This window comes from Parasteatoda tepidariorum, chromosome 6 (genome assembly GCF_043381705.1).
Source record: "Parasteatoda tepidariorum isolate YZ-2023 chromosome 6, CAS_Ptep_4.0, whole genome shotgun sequence".
Taxonomy (NCBI): Eukaryota; Metazoa; Arthropoda; class Arachnida; order Araneae; family Theridiidae; genus Parasteatoda; species Parasteatoda tepidariorum.
The window spans coordinates 90,399,798-90,418,607 of record NC_092209.1 but is presented as its reverse complement, the minus strand read 5'-3'; the positions used below and the strand labels follow the sequence as shown (position 1 = coordinate 90,418,607).

Here is an 18,810-nt window from a genome sequence, read left to right as displayed (position 1 = left end):
TGTATGTTAAACATTTGAGCAATCATAAACTACATTTTTTTTACTGGTCGCACACATGGAAATAAAAATTATTTTCTTACTTTCCTCATTCTTATAATTGTCTTACTTACAATTAATTTTAGAATTTAATATCAATAAATGTTCATGAAAATATAAATATTTTTTGTTATACAAAAATATGACATTTTCTCATTGCATAAGATGTCCTCAGACAGTCTTGTAAAAATGTGAATACTCTAGGTAGTCAAAAATCGGGCAAATTTTTGATCAAAAAATTCATCCGTCACAGATATGAATAACAACCCTGCAATTATTATATTTTTTCCCTTCTATATTAGAATTGCGTTAACTAATTGTTGCTAGGTATCTATGAAATGCAATAAAAGTAACATCCATGAAATTGAGCAAATTGTTATGAAATAAAGTTCATTAAAAAACAATATTAGTGAAAGTATGATGAACATATTATTATTTACCTTAAAAGCATTCTTAAAATAGGTAAATTTATCTTTCAAACTGCCCAAATACCAGTACCTACAATTGAAAAGAGACAGGCATAAGAAAATTAAATCAAATTTTCATTTAAATTTTTCTTTAAAGAATTAATTTAAAAATTCATATCATAACTTGATGAGACAAAGCAATTCATTAAACATTGAGACATTTCGAAGAACTCTTAAAAAATTGTTATATTCAAATATGGTATACTACAAGTAACATATAAAAAGTAAACATAAATTGCTTCCTTTTTTCTTCTTCACTATTTAGTTTTTACTAATGCTTTATTAGCTTGTTTCATTTTTTAAATTTGTATAGGAAAAAAAAAAGATTTAGAACACAAAGAAAAGTTACTTTTCTACAAGAGGCTCAACATCTGAAAAAGCTCCTTGCTCAAACTGACATAAGGCAAACACAGGCTTTTCTTCACCTTCATACTATAAAGAATTAAGCAGCATTTTAGTGAATTTGATAAGATAAGCTTTTGTTAGAACAAAAACAATACATAGTTGTTTCAGAGTTAGTCTTAAAATTTTCAAATACAGTAAAAGCTCGGTACAATATTTTTTGGACCAAATAAATATATTGTTATAAGTAGAGGGATATATTGTTATATCGAGGGCCTACATACTTTGGGGACTCCATAAGATTTTTTAAAAAATTTTTTAACGTTATACAGGGGTAGCAGCAAAGTTTTTTAAAATTAAAGGGTAATTTTAGGACCTTTTTTCAAAAAATTGTAGGTAAATTTTATGGGTAATATATGATTTTGCTAGGATAAAAACAGATCACAAGGTAGTTTATTACATAACAGAAGATTATTACAATTCATCCACACATATCATAAATAATTGCAAGCCATAAAATAAAGCTCTGAAATTTATTAAGTCAAGAATGAAATCTCTAAAGAGTATAAATGAAATTTCAACTTTACATATTACCTATCAGAAATTAAGTGCATAATTCAGGAACAGGCAAAAGTGAGAATAAATCAAGAAAAAAAATAAATTAACACCAACTCGGATTTTTATTTATTTTTTACCTTCTTATTTAAAACTTATTATTACCCTTTACCTTACTTTATTAAGAAAAACTATTGTGTGATATTATTAGATTTCAAATCAGCAATTTATATTAGAAGTTAGAGAAAAACAAATTAATCATCATAATTTTTCTAATATATTCTTGATATGATTTGTGAGATTCTTTTACTGCCCTCAATAGTGTTGTGGTGATCTTCAACACTCCTCCATAATTTCGAATGGTATCTTTGATTAGTCTAAGAGACATAATAGTATTCTCATGGTGACTCACATTAAGCATTGCTTTATTTATCGAAAAACCTCTCTCAGGATCAGAATTCCCATGTGGCAAAATTAAAACAGTTTTAATTAATGTAGTTAAATTCTTATATTTTAGATTATTGCTTTTTTATTTATATTTAGCCTATAACTCTAATTTTTTAGGAACACCAACAAAATTTTATCAGATTTTTAGGGTTTGCACATAGTTTCAGGAATTTTATGATTTTTAGGGGGAATGCGACCCCTGGTTATATGTATTAATAATGCATATTATTATATAAAAAATTAATTTCCAGAGTGACAATTATGATTAAATATTAAAAGCAATTGAAATAAAATAAGGTCACAAAAACATATCTTAAAACCGTTTTTATTGAAAATAATCCGATATTTTTGCTAATTTATTCATTTTTTCGACAAAGTATTTATCGAGTTCAAAGTACAAAAATGATTTTCGTTTGTGAATCGTGCTCACCCACTCTCTACGGAAAAAATTCTCGTTCAGGTGTATATGTGATGTGTGTGGTCATTTGTGACTCAGATAGGAATGTTACATCTGTGACTTCTGTTCTAAGAACGGAAACTCTTAGGATGATCAGAAGTGAGTCTTTTCTTGTCAGAAAATAATGGAAAAAGTGGCAAAATATGATAAAAAAAGATTTTTTACATTATTTGAAAACTAATAATAAATGGAGAAAATGAGGTTGAAACTTGAAAAAAAAAAAACTGTTTTACAGAGGTTTATTGCTTCAGAGAGTATCTTAATATTGAGAGTAAGACAACATTAATTCATATGAAAGTTTGTCGGGACCACGGAACATTAATCGTAATAGAGGGAGTTATTGTTGTATCGGATATCGTAGTAGCGAGAGTTCACGGTAGAACTTCAAAAATAATGAATTTGCTATACAACATAAATATGACAAAGTAGTTATAACATAGAAATATGTGAAAAAGTCACATAACACTGTTAAATTAAAGAAGTCCAGAAACCACAATAAATTTAGTTTTTACCAGAGTTGATAGTTAAAATGTTTAGCGGAGAGTTTTATTCTCAATTAATTAAAATTTCAACCAAATCTCAGGGAAATACTAATTACATATTTCTACTTTTTTACGCACCATTAGACTATTTAAAGTTTTATTACATAACAGTTAAAAAAATATTAAAAATTGTATAAATCATTATAAGAAGAGCTCTATAAATATCTTAAGGGAAAAGAATTGTTTAGTAAATATTCATAAACTATTACAATAAGTTCATTCGCATATTTTTTTTTTATCCAACTGACGGTTCTGCACGTAAAAAGTCGTACTTTAACCTGCAGTCTTCTCCGCATAGCAAAATCGGTTATTTCATGTACTTAGATAAAGAAATAGTGTATCGGGGAGAAACATTCTACCAATTTTGCTAAACCGCCAGTGGGATAATCAACTTAGTAACTAGGCTAAGTAAATTTGGTTTCGGAATTTATAGATTAAAAGCCGATTTATTAATTAATACTGATTTTTCAATAACTTTCTATATTCTTCTACAATAGTTCAGGCTTAAAAACAATCAAGTGCAAACAAATAAGTTTGTGATAAATAATGATTGTCACAATATTCATTCAATTAATACTTTTATTAACTAATTATAAATCTTTGCTTAAATAATTTTCATAAGATCAAATATATATTTTTCTGTTCTTTTAACTTGCAGTCTAGGATTTAAGAAACCATCCGCGACTGCATATAGTTATCGAATTACATAATAATGCTTACAAAACATAAAAAGTTTTTAAAAAATAAAATCACTGGACAGAAATTTAATGTATGCCTCTATGATATATGTTGTATAATTATTAAAAAAGGGTTATAGTTTTCTAGTCTTACAGAAATCCAAGACTTGAAGACATATTTCAATAAATAAAGAGAACATCCACTTTTGAAAAAAAAAACAACAACTATATAACGTTGTTGTTTTGAACATTGAATTTGATCGGACCACTAAAAATAGCGCATCTTTCACTGACATAATTCTAACAAATCAAGTATGAGAGAAATAATTTCTGTACTTTTGCAAGGATGGAGAAGAAAATCATCTGTAAGAAACAATATCTACTATTCTTTCATCAGTATCTTTAAGTGTGAACAGAAAGACGTACATTTGTTATGATTTTTAGACATCATTTTTATTAATTCTTATTAACATGACATTATTAACAAATAATAAGTTTTAATTTCCTCCTTTCACATGATTTAAGAAAGTAAGCAAAGTGAAGCAACATCGTTTCAAGAGTTGGATATGCTGATATGGCATTCACTTAGATGCAAACAGGCTGTCTCTATAAAGATAATGGTTTTTTCTTAACTTGCAAGAGAGTCTGACACATTTCTCTGACTCCCCAACCCTGGTTTTAATATTAATGAATAATAATTTAATTATTCTTTAGTATAATAAGGGTAGGGTTTATATGTCTTAAAAAATTTTTTAGAATTTGTTTTTTGTTAGTAAAATTAAATAACAGTAGGTTTTCAACTTTCTCAATGGAAAAATTAATTATATTATTTTAAATTGCTCACATCTATAATTTTTAATTAAATCTCTGAATTATATACATATTGAAAAGGCTTTGATTAAAATAAAATTGTTTTTAAAAAATGAATTGTTCGAAATTTTAATGTCACAAGTCCCATAAATTAGCTTGAAAAAAAAGCTGTAAAATTTCTTATGCTAGTTATTTAGTTCATTCAAGTTAATATTTGGTTGAAATATAGGGTGCTGCAAATCGACTATTTTAAGGTCCCTAAATGTAAAAGTATTTACATAAGTTTTTGCAAGTTTCATTTTTTAAAAATAATTTTGAAAACAATAATAATACTCATTTACCTGAATTTTTAATACATCTAGAGCAACAGTGTTTTCTCGTATGACCGCCATTGTAGCCTCAGCCATTAACCTATAATAAAGTAAAAACATTTCAGTTGTACACACACTGAATCAACATTCAACTATAGTTTGTCTAAAGTAGGAACTCCCCTAGCCATTCGCCTGGACCCGTGGTGGTTATGGCAATGGGTTATAACTATCACAAGTAGGTGTGTGGTGTGGGTGAAAAAAAAGTTAAACCCTTTCTCCGTTCTATTGCGCTTACCTTAGAGGGAAGAGAAGCTACCCTCAGACTTTGTGGCAGGGGGAGTCTGATCATAGACAAACTATAATATAGTTTAACTTCACAAAGCAAGAATGAAAAGTAAATGTTACTTATTGGTCATAGGGGTATCATCGAATTTGTCAACACGTAGGAATGACAGATTCTGGTTTATACACGTCTCTGGCTACTGATTGTACATATAAGTGTATAAAATACAACAATATCATGATCATTTATTGTAGCAATGCATACTGAACATGAAATCATTATTGATAGAACTGTAGTGTCTCAGGGAAGGCTACCCAATTTTTCAATCCCAGCAATTGCTGGTCAACACAAATTCTTCTCCCGGTTCACACTGACCACAGTGCTGAAAACAACAGCCTAAGTGGTAAACAATTAACGAGTTAGAATCCATTAGGAGGTTTTGTGGTTTTCCTCTCCATGCGACGTAAATACAAATCCATGGAAAAGTAATCCACAAAAGCTAGAGTGTACCAATGCTAGATTCTTGAGTTCTCTTTTTCTTTTGGGTTAGGTTCAAAACAAAATGGCAATGGAGTCGAACACTGATAGATTTCAACCTAAAAATGTTCACACTGGTTCGAATGAATCAAATCATTATTGATAACTATAACTACAGAATAATTACTGAATTTGTAAGTTTGAAAGATAAGAAGGTTAAGTTAGATAGATATACAGTAAACTATTGAAACTTTTTGACAATACATTGCAATGTTAAAAGTCAACCCTTAGATTAGTTGTGAAAGCAGCATATGGTCTCTCTAAATACCAATTAAAGTGTAGATTTGCAGTTAAAACTTGCAGAGTTTCCTCCATTTTTTAAAAGCTTAAATTGGATCCAACTCATTCTAAATGTTTAGGTTCCATTCTACAATGTTTAACAATGTTATATTCTACAATAATTCAACAATTGTTTCTACAATGACACAATTATTTATGACTGCTAGGTCAGCCCATGTTCTCTATTTTAATTCTGAAAAGAGCATAAAAAGGAAGAAAAGCCACTGTTTTGTGATCGAATTTTTTAATGTTTAAAAAGTTACTGCATTATCCAGGGATGATTGTGAGCTCGACTCGAAAATCCTGAAAATTTCTTGAGTAAAATCCTTAATGACACATTTAAAATAAATTATGTCTTTATAAATTTAAATCATTGATATTTTCAAAACATAAAATCTAAACAAATTATATACAGCATAATTTATATGAATAATTATGTATAAGTTTACTTTTATCTCTAATCACATTTGTTATTCTACCAGAAAAAAATATTAACAAATGAGAGACATGCCAAGTATAAATTCTAGTTCTAATATTTATAAATAAAATATACAAGATTTTTTATACATAAATGTGTTCGATGATTTCTCGAAACTTTTGGATTTTGGATTTCCGGAAACTTCTGGATCACGGCTAGTAAAAAATCCAGAGCACAATCATCTATGATTATCTGGGCTTATGCAACAAGTGAGAATTATTTATTAAGGTTTATACTTGTCATCAAGGTGGAAAAAATTTTCCAAATAAGGGACATTTAAGAAAGTTCAATAACTTTTAAAAATATTTGACCATTCTAAAGCTCAGATAATTCTTTACAGCAAAGATGAAATATACAGTTAAACAATCATAGCTGTGCCTCTAGAGTAATTTTCTCTTCAATTTTTATTACTTTCAATGATGAAAGAGATTTGAAAAAAATAGGGGTTGTAAAAGAGAAAGACAATGGAACTTTCTCACAAACCTTACTTTTTTTATTGAGTTTGAAATTTTTTTTTTACTTGCAGTTTGATTTTTTTTAAATGTTATTTGAATTTCATTATTAATATTTTGTTTCCAATTTAAGTAAAAGATTCTCTGCTGATCGTTTAGTTCATTTTTTACAGCAGTCAAGAGATACAAACTTGCTCAAATTATTTATCAGCTGGTTCAGTTCTTTAAATATTAAAATATAATTTTCTTCTTAGTTAATTTTCAAAAACTTCAACCATAAATAGCTTTTTAGCAAAAAAAAAAAATTGTCAGGATTTCATCAATTAAAAAATCAAGTAAAAATTAAGGTGATTTTTTAATAGGATAATAATAATATATAATTTATATGAAATACACTTTTTTCTAAATATTCTGTTCATGCTATAATTACAGATAACGTTATGCATATTTGGATCAACATATTATCATATTTCCTGTGACAGGATCCTGGCAACACGGCGATATTGCCGCAGAACATTACCGAGTTCTTGTAGAAAGATTTTTCCTTTGGGAAATAAAACACTTAGTTTTCCTTTTCTGCAGAAATTTTCGAAAGATTTTTTCTTTTATTCAGAATTATATTTAAGACATGCTTTTCTCGTGCATCGGAGTGGGAAAAAAATGCTTGTGATTTTTTTTTGTTCTCATTTGAGAATAATGAAAAATAAAGACTAATGAAGTAAAAAGTTTTGGTTTGCTTTTCTGCAGAAATTTCCATTCTATTTTTAATGCAATTATTACTATTGATTTCCACATAGCTTTTAAAATTGAATATTTTTAATACTGTATTATTTATTATAACTGAATCTCATAATGAAAACACAGATTTAGTAACTCCTTTTTGGAAGAGTCCAATTTGCAAGATTTTGTCGTCAATCCTTTTTTTCGGTAGTTAATGCTATGGATTTCACACTTTTTTTTCATGGGACGATGATTTATGAAACACAGAAAAATTAGTGTCTTTTCCTTTTACAAAATGCAAGAATAATAATATTAGAATAAAAAACTATTACATATTTAATTAAAAAAGTTTTCTTTCTTTTTTTTTTTTACTTGTGTTGCTTTGAATTAGTAACATGTACATTTGTTATTTTTAAAAGTATCTTGTAGAAAGATATTAGTATTAGAGAGGTATCTAATCAAAGAATGACTCTAATTTACAAATTCAGAAAAAGAAAAAAAAAGTAAGTAACATTTAAATATGTGTGCTAGCATTTCATCAAGGAGACACGCTGCCTGCCAACACACACAGTAGCCTTTCTGTTGTAACTGGTGAAACCAAAAACTGACAGTGCTCCCGAGGTCCCATGATGGAAAATCACATAAGAAAAAACAAATTAGAAAAATTGAAATGTAAATGCAAAGAAAAATGAATGACAAATAATCACAAAATAAGTCTAAATAATAACTAAAAGTACACAAACTAATACATGATAAAGAGATGCCCACAAATAAGAAAAATAAATGAAGATAAAGTTACAGTTAGAACAACCACATCAAAATAAAATATAAATCACCAAATCATTAAGAAAACATTATAAATAAATCAAGTGCTGATCCCTTTTTTGAAAAACTTGAAAGAATAAAACAGAAAAACATTCAATGAGTAAAAATTTTTAAAAGGTGCGACCATCTATATGATTCAGGAACAATTAGAGAGGTATGTCACAGAAAGCCCGAAAAAATTCTGCCATGGGGATCATATTATCTATCAAAAGATCCACACAGGACAGCGGTAAGAAAATTATGGTAGTTTACGAAACTTTTTTTTAAGTGAGTTTGAAAATAAATTGATGACTAGTGGAATTTATTTTTTTCTAGCTATTGAGCACTTTAATATCTTTTTTTTGTTGATAATATATGAAGGAAAAATTTTAAAACACACCTTTCATTGAAACTTACTGTGCACTAGAAGATGATTTAGACCCAAATAGATATTTAGCAACAGTGTTTGTTTTTCCTAGTGGAACTACTCCTAAAGGATACTGTTCTTCCTGGAAAGATCAACATTAAACATCCTAAGAAAAGTAACAAAAACTAATGAATTTAGCATTTATAAACAGTGCACAGAAGCAACAAGAAATGAATTAGTTTAAACTTGCAGCTGTTTGTTGGAAAAGTTCAATTTAGTAACAAAACAACAGATCCGAATCATAATCTTAAACTAAGAGACATTTTAAAAATATTAAGTATGTTATTTGGTTATAGATAATATTTCTCATTCAAATTTATGAAGGAAATTCTTAAATACAAATTAGCCATTAATTATGGCCATTAACCATTAACATTAGGCCTGTTAAGTATAGTTAATAAGGGAATTCAATTTTAGGAATTTAAATACTCCCATCTGGTGGCTTTAAGGGTTCAACTCAAACTCATTAGCTTTTAAGGGATAAAACAGATGATTATGCATTCAACAAATATATATGTGACATATGAGAACTATTAAGTTTGAAAAATAATAAAATATTGTAAAATTAAACATGTATAGAAAATTCAAGAAACACTTCTATAATTAAATATTAAAAAAATAATAAAAAAACAATGAACATTTTTAATTAACATATTTTAGAAACAGTGTAGCAATAACTAATAGCCAATAGTCTTAACTAAATAATTAAATTTTAAAAAAATCTTTAGTTTGAGATTGTTTACATTGATTTAATTAAAAATATTTTTATTGGCATTCCCTAAAGTAAAATATAAAAATTTTAAAATGGAATAATATAATTTTAGTTACAAAACAAAAAATGCATATAAAAATAAATAATCACCTCTATTTATTAATTACTAAAAAAATGTGAAAAGAATAATGACTCCTTTTATGTAACACAATTAAAAACCATGTAGTAAACTTTATTTAACTAAGTTAATTATTTAAAACGTAATATATTCAATTTTGATAGTTTATATTAAAAACAAATCAATTTTGATTCCATATTATATAATTAATAAAATATTTCACTAGCGTTCATAAAAAAAAAAACATATAAAAATTTTAAAACTTACTTCCTCATTCGAACGACTCATGAGCCCTGTTACAACCTAATTAAATTTAAATCAGCATTATTATTAAAAGAAAAATAATATAAAGAACACATAGCTAAAACCAACAAGGACATAAAAAAACTAAAATGAAAACATTTTTTTTTATCATTACAAGATTATTAAATAAATAATAATAATAAAAAAGATTTCTGACACATTTTGTGACTTTCCAGCCTTTTTTTAGTGATTCAATGGGAAATAAAGAACAGCAGTGGAATTTCAGTATAAAAAAGCTTGGAACGTTAAAATAATAAAATTCCATACATATATCAAAACAAAATAATTGAAAAAGATTATGTAAAGGTTTTTGTAAAAAGTTTTATTTTATTTAAGTGTGATATATAATTATTAAAATATAAATATTTTCTAACATTTTAAAGAAATTTCAATAAACTTTTTTTAAAGTAAAAATGTGAAGCATTTCCACAGCAACCCGTACAGGATCAGGGGATCATGGAAATCAAGGCTAGGGTCATGCTGGTGACAGAGAGGTCAGCAACGTGCACCAATCACTTTTATTTCCCAGACAAGTTGGTACAGACCAATCTGAAGCTGGGCAGGCCTCAAGCTGCCACAGAGGGTCAAACCTCGGCAAATGCTTTAACCACTCAAGTTCAGCTCAATGCCTTAACCACTTAGCCATCGTAGATCAATCAACTTTTTTCAAACAATTTCTTACAAAAAACTTTGATAAAAAAAACTGAATAAGACCAAATTTCAATAAATAAAAAAACTTTTATAACTGATACAGATTTAGAAACAATCTAAAATGAAAAGAATAATATTAAAATGAAAAGAATAATATTAAAATGAATACACCTCATGGAGTGTACCATCACCTCCTGCAACTATAACTGCATCTGTGTTGGACATTATTTCCATCAACTTTCCAGCCTGCTTTGAAAACTCTGTCTAAAACAAAATAGAAACTAAAAATTTCAAACTCACAAGTAGAAACACATTTAATATAAAATTCATTAAATATAATTTAACTTTTTTTAGAGTTGCTTTTAAAGCAGAGAATGGTAGATGGAATGGGGCACCCTAAAATTTGTGAAACCTCATTTCTTATTAATGAAATTTGATTCTTTCTTAGTCTAGCACATATTAGGGTGGCCCAATAAGAAGTGATTTTTTTGGGCTTTCTGTGACATACATCTCTAGTACTAATAATATTTTTCTGCAAGATGCTTTTAATAATAACAAATATACATGTTACTAATTTAAAGTCACCGAAGCGTCGACTTAAAAAAAAAATCTGATAAAATAATATTTTTATTTAAGAATGTAATATTTCTTGATTCTAATATTAAAGGTGATATTTTCGCATTTTGTAGGAGGAAAAAAGCACTAATTATATATTTTTTGCATTATGTAAATCACATTTAAAAAAAATTACAAAAAATAACAGCAGTAACTACCATAAAAAAGATTGACGGCGAAATTACACGAATCGGTCTCTGTAAAAAGGGGGTACTGCATGCGTGTTTTTATTTCGAGATTCAGTTGTTCTAAGAAATAATAACGTATCAAAAATACATTACTTAAAAAAATGTGGAAATTAAAAGTAATAACTGCAATAAAAAAAATGGAACGAAAATTTCTAATAAAAGAGAAAATCAAATTTTTTACTTCATTATTCTTTATTTTTCATTATTCTCAAATGAGAACAGAAAAACCACAAAGAATTTTTTCCCACTCAGTTGTGCGAGAAGGGCATTTTTTGAATGTAATTTTGTGAAGAAAAGATTAAATCTTTTGCAAAAAATTTCTGCATAAAAGAAAACTAAAATTTTTTACTTTCCAAAGGAAAAATCTTTCAACAAGAACTTAATATCATTCTGTGACAATGTCACCGTGTCACCACGATTTTGCCACGGGACGTGTTATCAAGGAAGGTATGACTTTGAACACTGCACATAATTAATTAACCAATAAACAAGAGATCATTTAAAGAGAATGTAAATTCAACCTAAGAAGGATGTTCACATAAAATAAAAGTAGTAATATTTTTTTAGGTAGAAAATGATTGATAGCACTATTCAATTACTCATATCAGACAACATGCAGGAGTGGTGTCACAAATTAATTGAATATTTTCATCAACAGCAGTAATGAATTTATGGGAGATATTAATATTTTCTTGAATTTGATTGCAACAAATCCAATATTGATGCACATTTTTCAGGAAAACTTTTACATTTACAAACTATTTGTTTACAACTGTTTATCCTAGACACCATTTGGCATAAATATAAGTTATATGCTAAATTGCTTATTTTCCACCTCTAAAAATCATACTATTACTTATTTTCTAGTACATTTGCCTTATTCATCTTAGCACTTAACATTCACTTTAACTACTTTCACACCAATCTTTAATTAAGTTATAATCACTCTGCAGTGCAATCCTTTATCTGATTTTATAACCCTGAATAGTGGCACTGCAATTGGCATTGCACTACTTCTTACACAATTACCTAAGTTCATGCTTTATTTGGTAAACCCTAACAGAATTTCACTAACCAACTCATAATTTTCCACTTTAATATTATTTTTTTAGGAATGTAGGGGCAACACATAACAAGTCATGGATGAACCACATTAAAAAGAGCTCTGATATTATTTTTTCTCTACTTAGAATCGCTATATCTTTGCCAGCACAGCAATAAATTAGAAGATTTAAATGGCTATGCAACAATAGATTTGTAAATTACACAGATAAATCACAAATAACTCACTGTTCACTTGCAGAAATGAATGAGTTAAACTTAGCAAAATGTTTCATAAAAAGCAACACTGCAAATAGTTTAATAGAAATTTAGTTTGGCTTCTATAATTGAAAATATTAAAAAAAATTATCACTTAAAAGGATACTGAACTAGGAAATTAATATATAGAAGGCAAGGAAAAAGGCACAACTTACCTCTTCAGAATAAATTAAGAAAAACTTTAATAAATTAAATAAGATATAAATTTTTTTTTAATGAATGATGTCTATTTAAGGAATAACAAAACATTTTTATAATTTCTGTTATTACTTTTTTTTAAAGCAATATTTCAAAATCATGAGTATTTTTTTCTATGTTCTTTTTTGTTGCATTTTTTTTTAAAACTACAATCATGAAAAGTTCAGAATTATAAATTTAAGACATGACAACAGTATTAGAAATAAAAACTGGCTTAATACTAAACTACTGGAAAACTTAAACAATAGAGCTGTACGCTTACGTGTCAAATACTATAAATAAAACTTATTATGTAATTAAATGGTATGTTAAAAATTTAAATTACCTGAAATACACTAACTTTAAAACCTGCTAAATGAAGCAAAGGGGCCACAAATTTTTCAAATTGAATGTTTGCTTTCCTGTAGGAAGAAAACACAATATAAGAAGATATTACTTGTCTATCAAATATATCTAACAAACATATGTCTATCAATTATATAAAATTTTCAAAATGGTCTGGCAATTTTATACAAAAATGTAACTGAATAGCACATCAAATTAGTGAGATTTGTCACTAGTTTGTAGAAGCAAAATTTAGGACAAACAGCATGAGAGATATCTACTTTCCGGAAAAAAAATGTTTAAATTTCTGCAAAATCTTTATTAATTACATACATTGTATTTATTCATTCATTCAATTTAAGATTTTAAAGATGGGTGAATATGAATTGCGATATAGAAATTTTAAGACAAACTGTGATATATAATTTTTAAATCATCTGAATATGAATTGCAATGTGAAACTTTTAAATCAGGTATGTTTCATATTAAAGGAAACTTGATATTAAAATCATTCGAATGTGAATTAAGACAATGGATTTTAAAAATGCACGCATACAAATTGCGATGTTCCATTTTTTAAATCATGCGAGCACGAATTTTTCTTTTTTTTAATTTTAAAATGACCTGAATACAAATCACAATATTGGATTTCAAAGATGTGTAAACACTAAAAGAAGACTTTTGATTTTTAAGTAACACCAATTTGAATTACGAGGAGTTTCATTTGGGATATTTGATTTTTAAATAGTTTAGACAAGCTTGTTAATTTTTAAAATGAATCAACAAAATGTAAGAATGTCCATGGGGGTATTTACATACGTCTATTTAGTTTTGATTGCAGGTCAGTATTTGTATCAAACTATTTAACAAAGAATTTTATTAAGACACTGAATTATTTATTTGTTGAGAACAGAAGAAAACAGAGCAGATATTAAATAAAAAAATTAGCAAAATATAATAAAACTCAGACAATTTCAAGTAAATAAAATGTAAAAATGGTGTATTAATAAAAAAAAAATCAGGTTTTTCTTCTGAAATAAAATCTGACAAGTAGTTATTGTGTGATGAAAAAAAACAAACAAAAAAACAATGACAGTTTAATTTCTACAAAGAAATAAGAAGGAGAATTGTTAAATACTTATAATTAGCTTCTGGATTCAAAATCACAGTCACATGTTTTGGTTTTGACATCTGTTGTAAAGGTTTCTCCCCATATTCCTAAAAAAAGTTTGGAAAAAAAAATCAATAAATGAAACACACAGTATGCTACATGAGAGTTAAAAAAATCCTAACTCATTGTAAAAAAAAAAAAATGCTTATTCAGAAACAGTTGTCAACTGCATACATTTAAAACAGGGTGTGTAGTCAAATATTTCAATAAAAAAATAAGCACCTTTTAAGTACATTTTAAGCACATTACAAAAGCACATACATTAACAAAATGCAAAATAATTTTCCAAGACTTCACATTATCGTGATAAAAGAACTAGTTTCTTACAAACAACTCTTTTCTTGATTATATTAGCCACCATAAAAACATAGAGAGATTTTTCGGTTACATTTCAGAGGGTGGAAAAGGAAGTCTGAAATCGAGAATATCTTGCAAAATGCAGCAGAGTTGAACAAGAATCTCACCTAATGCAGCTCAGTAGACGCACATGCGGATAGGCAAGTATTACATCAAACATGTAACATGATTGGCCCGTTTATACGCCGAAATGGATTGTGGTTGAATAAATTTTGAAAACGCTGAATAGAATGATTGGAAACCATGCTCTTGCATAATATGTCACGAAAATCGACATGGTGAAGAAAAAAATCTCGTTTTCGAAAAGGGAAATAAAGTACTTTTTAAAAATATCCTATGAGGGCTAATAAAACACTAAAATCGAAAACAGCACATTTAAGCACTTTTTAAAAACGTTACGCACCATGTGAAAGCATATTTTAGGCTATACAAATGAATCAATAAAATTTTACATAAGTACATGTCAATCTAATGATTAGATGAAAAGTTGAAAATATTCTGTTTTTTCCTTTCATTTTTTGCACTGTGCAATGATTATTAATTAATAAAAGTTATATACAGTTATATCTACTGTATATCTCGGTGCAAAAATTTCCCTAGAAATAAAAAGTCATGGTGCTTCCTCTCGGAAAAAGGCACTTTGAGTTTCAAAAGGGACTTATGATCGTTAAAATTTATCAAAAAGTGTCATATTATATAATAACTGAATTTGTCTTTCAATATTATGTGCATATTTCACAAAGTAATCACTCACTCATTATAAAAATGACCGAAAAATTTAAATCTTTTGAAAAATAATTAAAGGCTAGCTAAAAGACAATTTGCTTATGAATCTTTTTTCAAAAAGAGTAAATAGAAAAAGAAAAAAAAATATTAATTGATAAATAACTTAAACTTTTATGTTACTTATCAATTTTTTAACAATGATAAATAAAAAACTTTTTTTCTTCATTTTATTTTCAAACTCAGTACATGTAGTTTAAGTTGGTAACTTTATCTAATTATGTGATTTGTTTATTTTTATCAATCAGTTAATGTTATTAAAATCATTGTATCCTAAAGTGATCACATTACAGACTACAACAGTGTGAAATGAAAGAAAAATGTATAAAACATGAATCTAATTGAAAAAAAAATATTTACATACTTTTGCTTCTTCACAATAAGCTCTCATCATCTGAAATGTTCTGAAAAAAAAAGGAAAAAAAAAATGAAATGTAAAAAAAGTATGAAGATCAAAATCACAGTTTTCATATGAGTTTTTCGTCATAATTTTTTTAAATTATAGGTATTTATAAAGTATAAAACACATAAATACTTATGGCTCTCATTTTTTAAATATTCAAAAACAGTATTATACATTATTTTGAGCTTTTACAGATTAGTCATTATAAAGCATAAATAATAAAGATTTTAAAGAAAGTAAAATGAAAATATTTAAAACAATACAGTGAAACCTGCTTAGTTGACCACCCTTGTAAGTTGGACACCAGCATAAGTTGACCTCAATTATCAAGAACGGAATTTTTCCTTATAATATAAAGAAGCAAAACCTTTGTAACTTGACCACCTGTCTATCTTGTATGTTGACCGCTGAAAAAAGTCCATTTTGTCTAGGAGCATTATGAAATTCTATTCTTAAACCCTCATTAGTTGACCAGAAAAAAAAAATTCAGAAAATTTTCTGTCATTTTGCAATGTATGTTAAAATGTCACTTGTTTGGTGAAATAGTGTAAAAAGCTAATCTAAACCCTTTTGTCAGTTGACCATCTAGAGAAACTGTAAGGGGTCAGCTTTTGACCATTTCTTTGATTCATTCATTGAAAACAGGTGTGTTAGTTGAAAAGTTGCTCTTCCAGTTGCAATAGTGAGCATTTGAATAAATGAATGCTCTGAAATATGTTTTGATCTTTTATTCGTGTTCTGATATTTTAAGAAATTAATTTTATTAAACACTTCACATGCAGAACTAACGAAATATTTTTTAAAAAAAAGTTAGTTAAATATTAGAATTATGTATATGTAACAAATTGAAGTTCATTCAGGTTTAAACACATTTCTTAAGATATTCATTTGGCTATTTGCTAAATAAAATTTTTAAGTCAAGTAAAAATTTTTTTTAAATGTATAGCAACATGATATAGGAAACGAAAAAGTAAACAATGACCCACCCCCTCTATAAGTTGCCCACTAAAACAATGCACCACAAGTGGTCAACTTACACAAGTTTTACTGTACTATGAAAAAAATTCTTTACTTTTAAAAAATAGAAGTGCTTCCATATTGGACAATTATTATGTTGTTGATTAATACATTTATCAAATAAGGATTAAGTGAGAAGGAGCAACAGTTAATGGTCTAACAACTGACTAATAATAAACTTATTATTATTGTTATTTTTTGTTGTTGTCAGAAGAGCAGATTATGTTCTCCAAAACACATGCATTCAATTTCTCGCATACACAGGGAGGCTTTAATCATCATTTTATGTTAGTTTTACCACTTCCTTGATAATCCAAGTTTACTCGGTTATGTTATAATTATTATAATTATAGGTTAATATTGCAAATATTTACTATCCCGAGAAAACTGGGGCGTAGCAAAATTCGTCGATGCGTGTTATAATTTATCACGTTTTTACACGACCGTTAATTAAATAAAAATCTGTTGCGATTGGAAGTCTGCCATGTATTATTTGGGAGTTTTGCTGTTTGATTGTGGCACTACACACTTGTTTTGTGCGATTGTATATACGCTATACGAAATTTTAGAAAGGATGAAGGTCATTCGTGTTATTTTGTACCTATTACTTTCTTTTTAATTGAAGGTTGATAATATTTAGAAGTAATTCAGTTTCATCATTATGATTATTTCAAATGTCAAGAACTTTTTTCTTAGATTTTGAAATAAATCTTGCAAGTATATAGTAACACATTGAAATAGTAACATTATATTGACAAGAAATATACACTAAAAAAGGCTTTTAAACTGCAAAGAACAAAAATCTTCCAAATTTTGGCCTGATTTATTATAAAGCCTGGGAGGAACTCTAAATTTTACAAATATTTTCCCTTGAGAATTGTCTACTTCAATTATGAGCAAATAAAAATGGAAAAATATGTATGCACAAATATATTATAATTTACTTATGTCATAAAAAGTTTAAAAGTATTTTTTTAAATGAACAACCCGTAATTTTTAAAACTAATGGGGCGCCCAACAGTTCTGTGCCTAGGGGCCAATGATTTCTAAATTTATTAGTGATTTATTACCAAACGGAATTTTCATTTGCCTTGCTTGGTTAAAGAAATAATTTACTTAAAAAAAACGAGCAGAAAAATACGATTTAATGTATAAGCATTTTTTAAGTGAATATTGAATACTTTCCCATTTAGGTAAAAAGTATTCTCAAAATTCTCACTTGTAACGATCAAAACCATAAGAAGAGCCATATGCCAATACTCCAAAGAAAAATGTTGATTTTTTCCAGTGACGGCGAAGAGTTTTAGCAAATTCAATAAGTTTAGCCATATTTATAATAAGAATGTAGGAAGGCCGGCTTTTGTGTTTTTATTTATGCTAAGGATGGCGATGGCTATTTAAAATAATGCTTGTTTTAATAAACAAGCTTACAGCTTTAACAATAGATTAAAAATGTTAGGCCTTGGGTTATAGGTGCTGTTCTCGCTGTGTGTAAAACATTCTCGTACTCTTGGCAGGTACTTTACGCAGCACAAGAGCAGCATAATGGGCTATTGCGACGGTCTGGGAAACATCCGGAGGAAGATCTGCAGAGATGCCATCAGAAGTTTGATCTTCTGTAATCTCATTTGTGAGACCATTTCTTCAATTTAGAAATTTATCTAAAGGAAATGGAATTTTTTTCCAGATCCCTGCACTCACGGTACTACTCTCAGCGACCCACTACTGATTTTACAAGCAAGTATATCTCATGTACTCGAGAGGTCCATGCGTAGTTGAGGATCGAACCCCGGCTCCCCGGACCGGAGCCCGATTCTCAAATCATTGAGCTACCACGGGCACGAATACCCAGAATAGATTTTGATATAATGATTGAATTTTCACGTTTTATAACTCAATCTTAATATACCAAACAATCGTATCGAAGGGAATTTTTATACACTATTTAGGGGGCACATTGCCTAATTAGAAAATATTCTAATGATTACAATATTAATATGATAATGCGGAAGTTTAAAGGCTGAAA

General features: G+C 27.7%; 1 protein-coding gene across 1 annotated transcript in view; it reads right to left on the bottom strand.

The window, feature by feature from the left end:
• LOC107452877 (acylglycerol kinase-like protein Mulk) overlaps positions 1 to 18,195 on the bottom strand; it is a 28,600-nt gene extending 10,405 nt beyond the window's left edge. Inside the window, exons 1-10 of the mRNA XM_043047378.2 lie at positions 18,004 to 18,195; positions 15,729 to 15,768; positions 14,192 to 14,271; positions 13,055 to 13,130; positions 10,580 to 10,672; positions 9,722 to 9,757; positions 8,615 to 8,706; positions 4,675 to 4,744; positions 853 to 935; positions 477 to 534 (exon numbers count right to left, since the gene is read on the bottom strand). Coding sequence (XP_042903312.1) covers positions 477 to 534; positions 853 to 935; positions 4,675 to 4,744; positions 8,615 to 8,706; positions 9,722 to 9,757; positions 10,580 to 10,672; positions 13,055 to 13,130; positions 14,192 to 14,271; positions 15,729 to 15,768; positions 18,004 to 18,113 — 738 coding nt within the window. The 5' untranslated portion in view covers positions 18,114 to 18,195. The remainder of the gene's footprint in view (positions 1 to 476; positions 535 to 852; positions 936 to 4,674; positions 4,745 to 8,614; positions 8,707 to 9,721; positions 9,758 to 10,579; positions 10,673 to 13,054; positions 13,131 to 14,191; positions 14,272 to 15,728; positions 15,769 to 18,003) is intronic.
• Between the last annotated feature and the right edge of the window lie 615 nt (positions 18,196 to 18,810).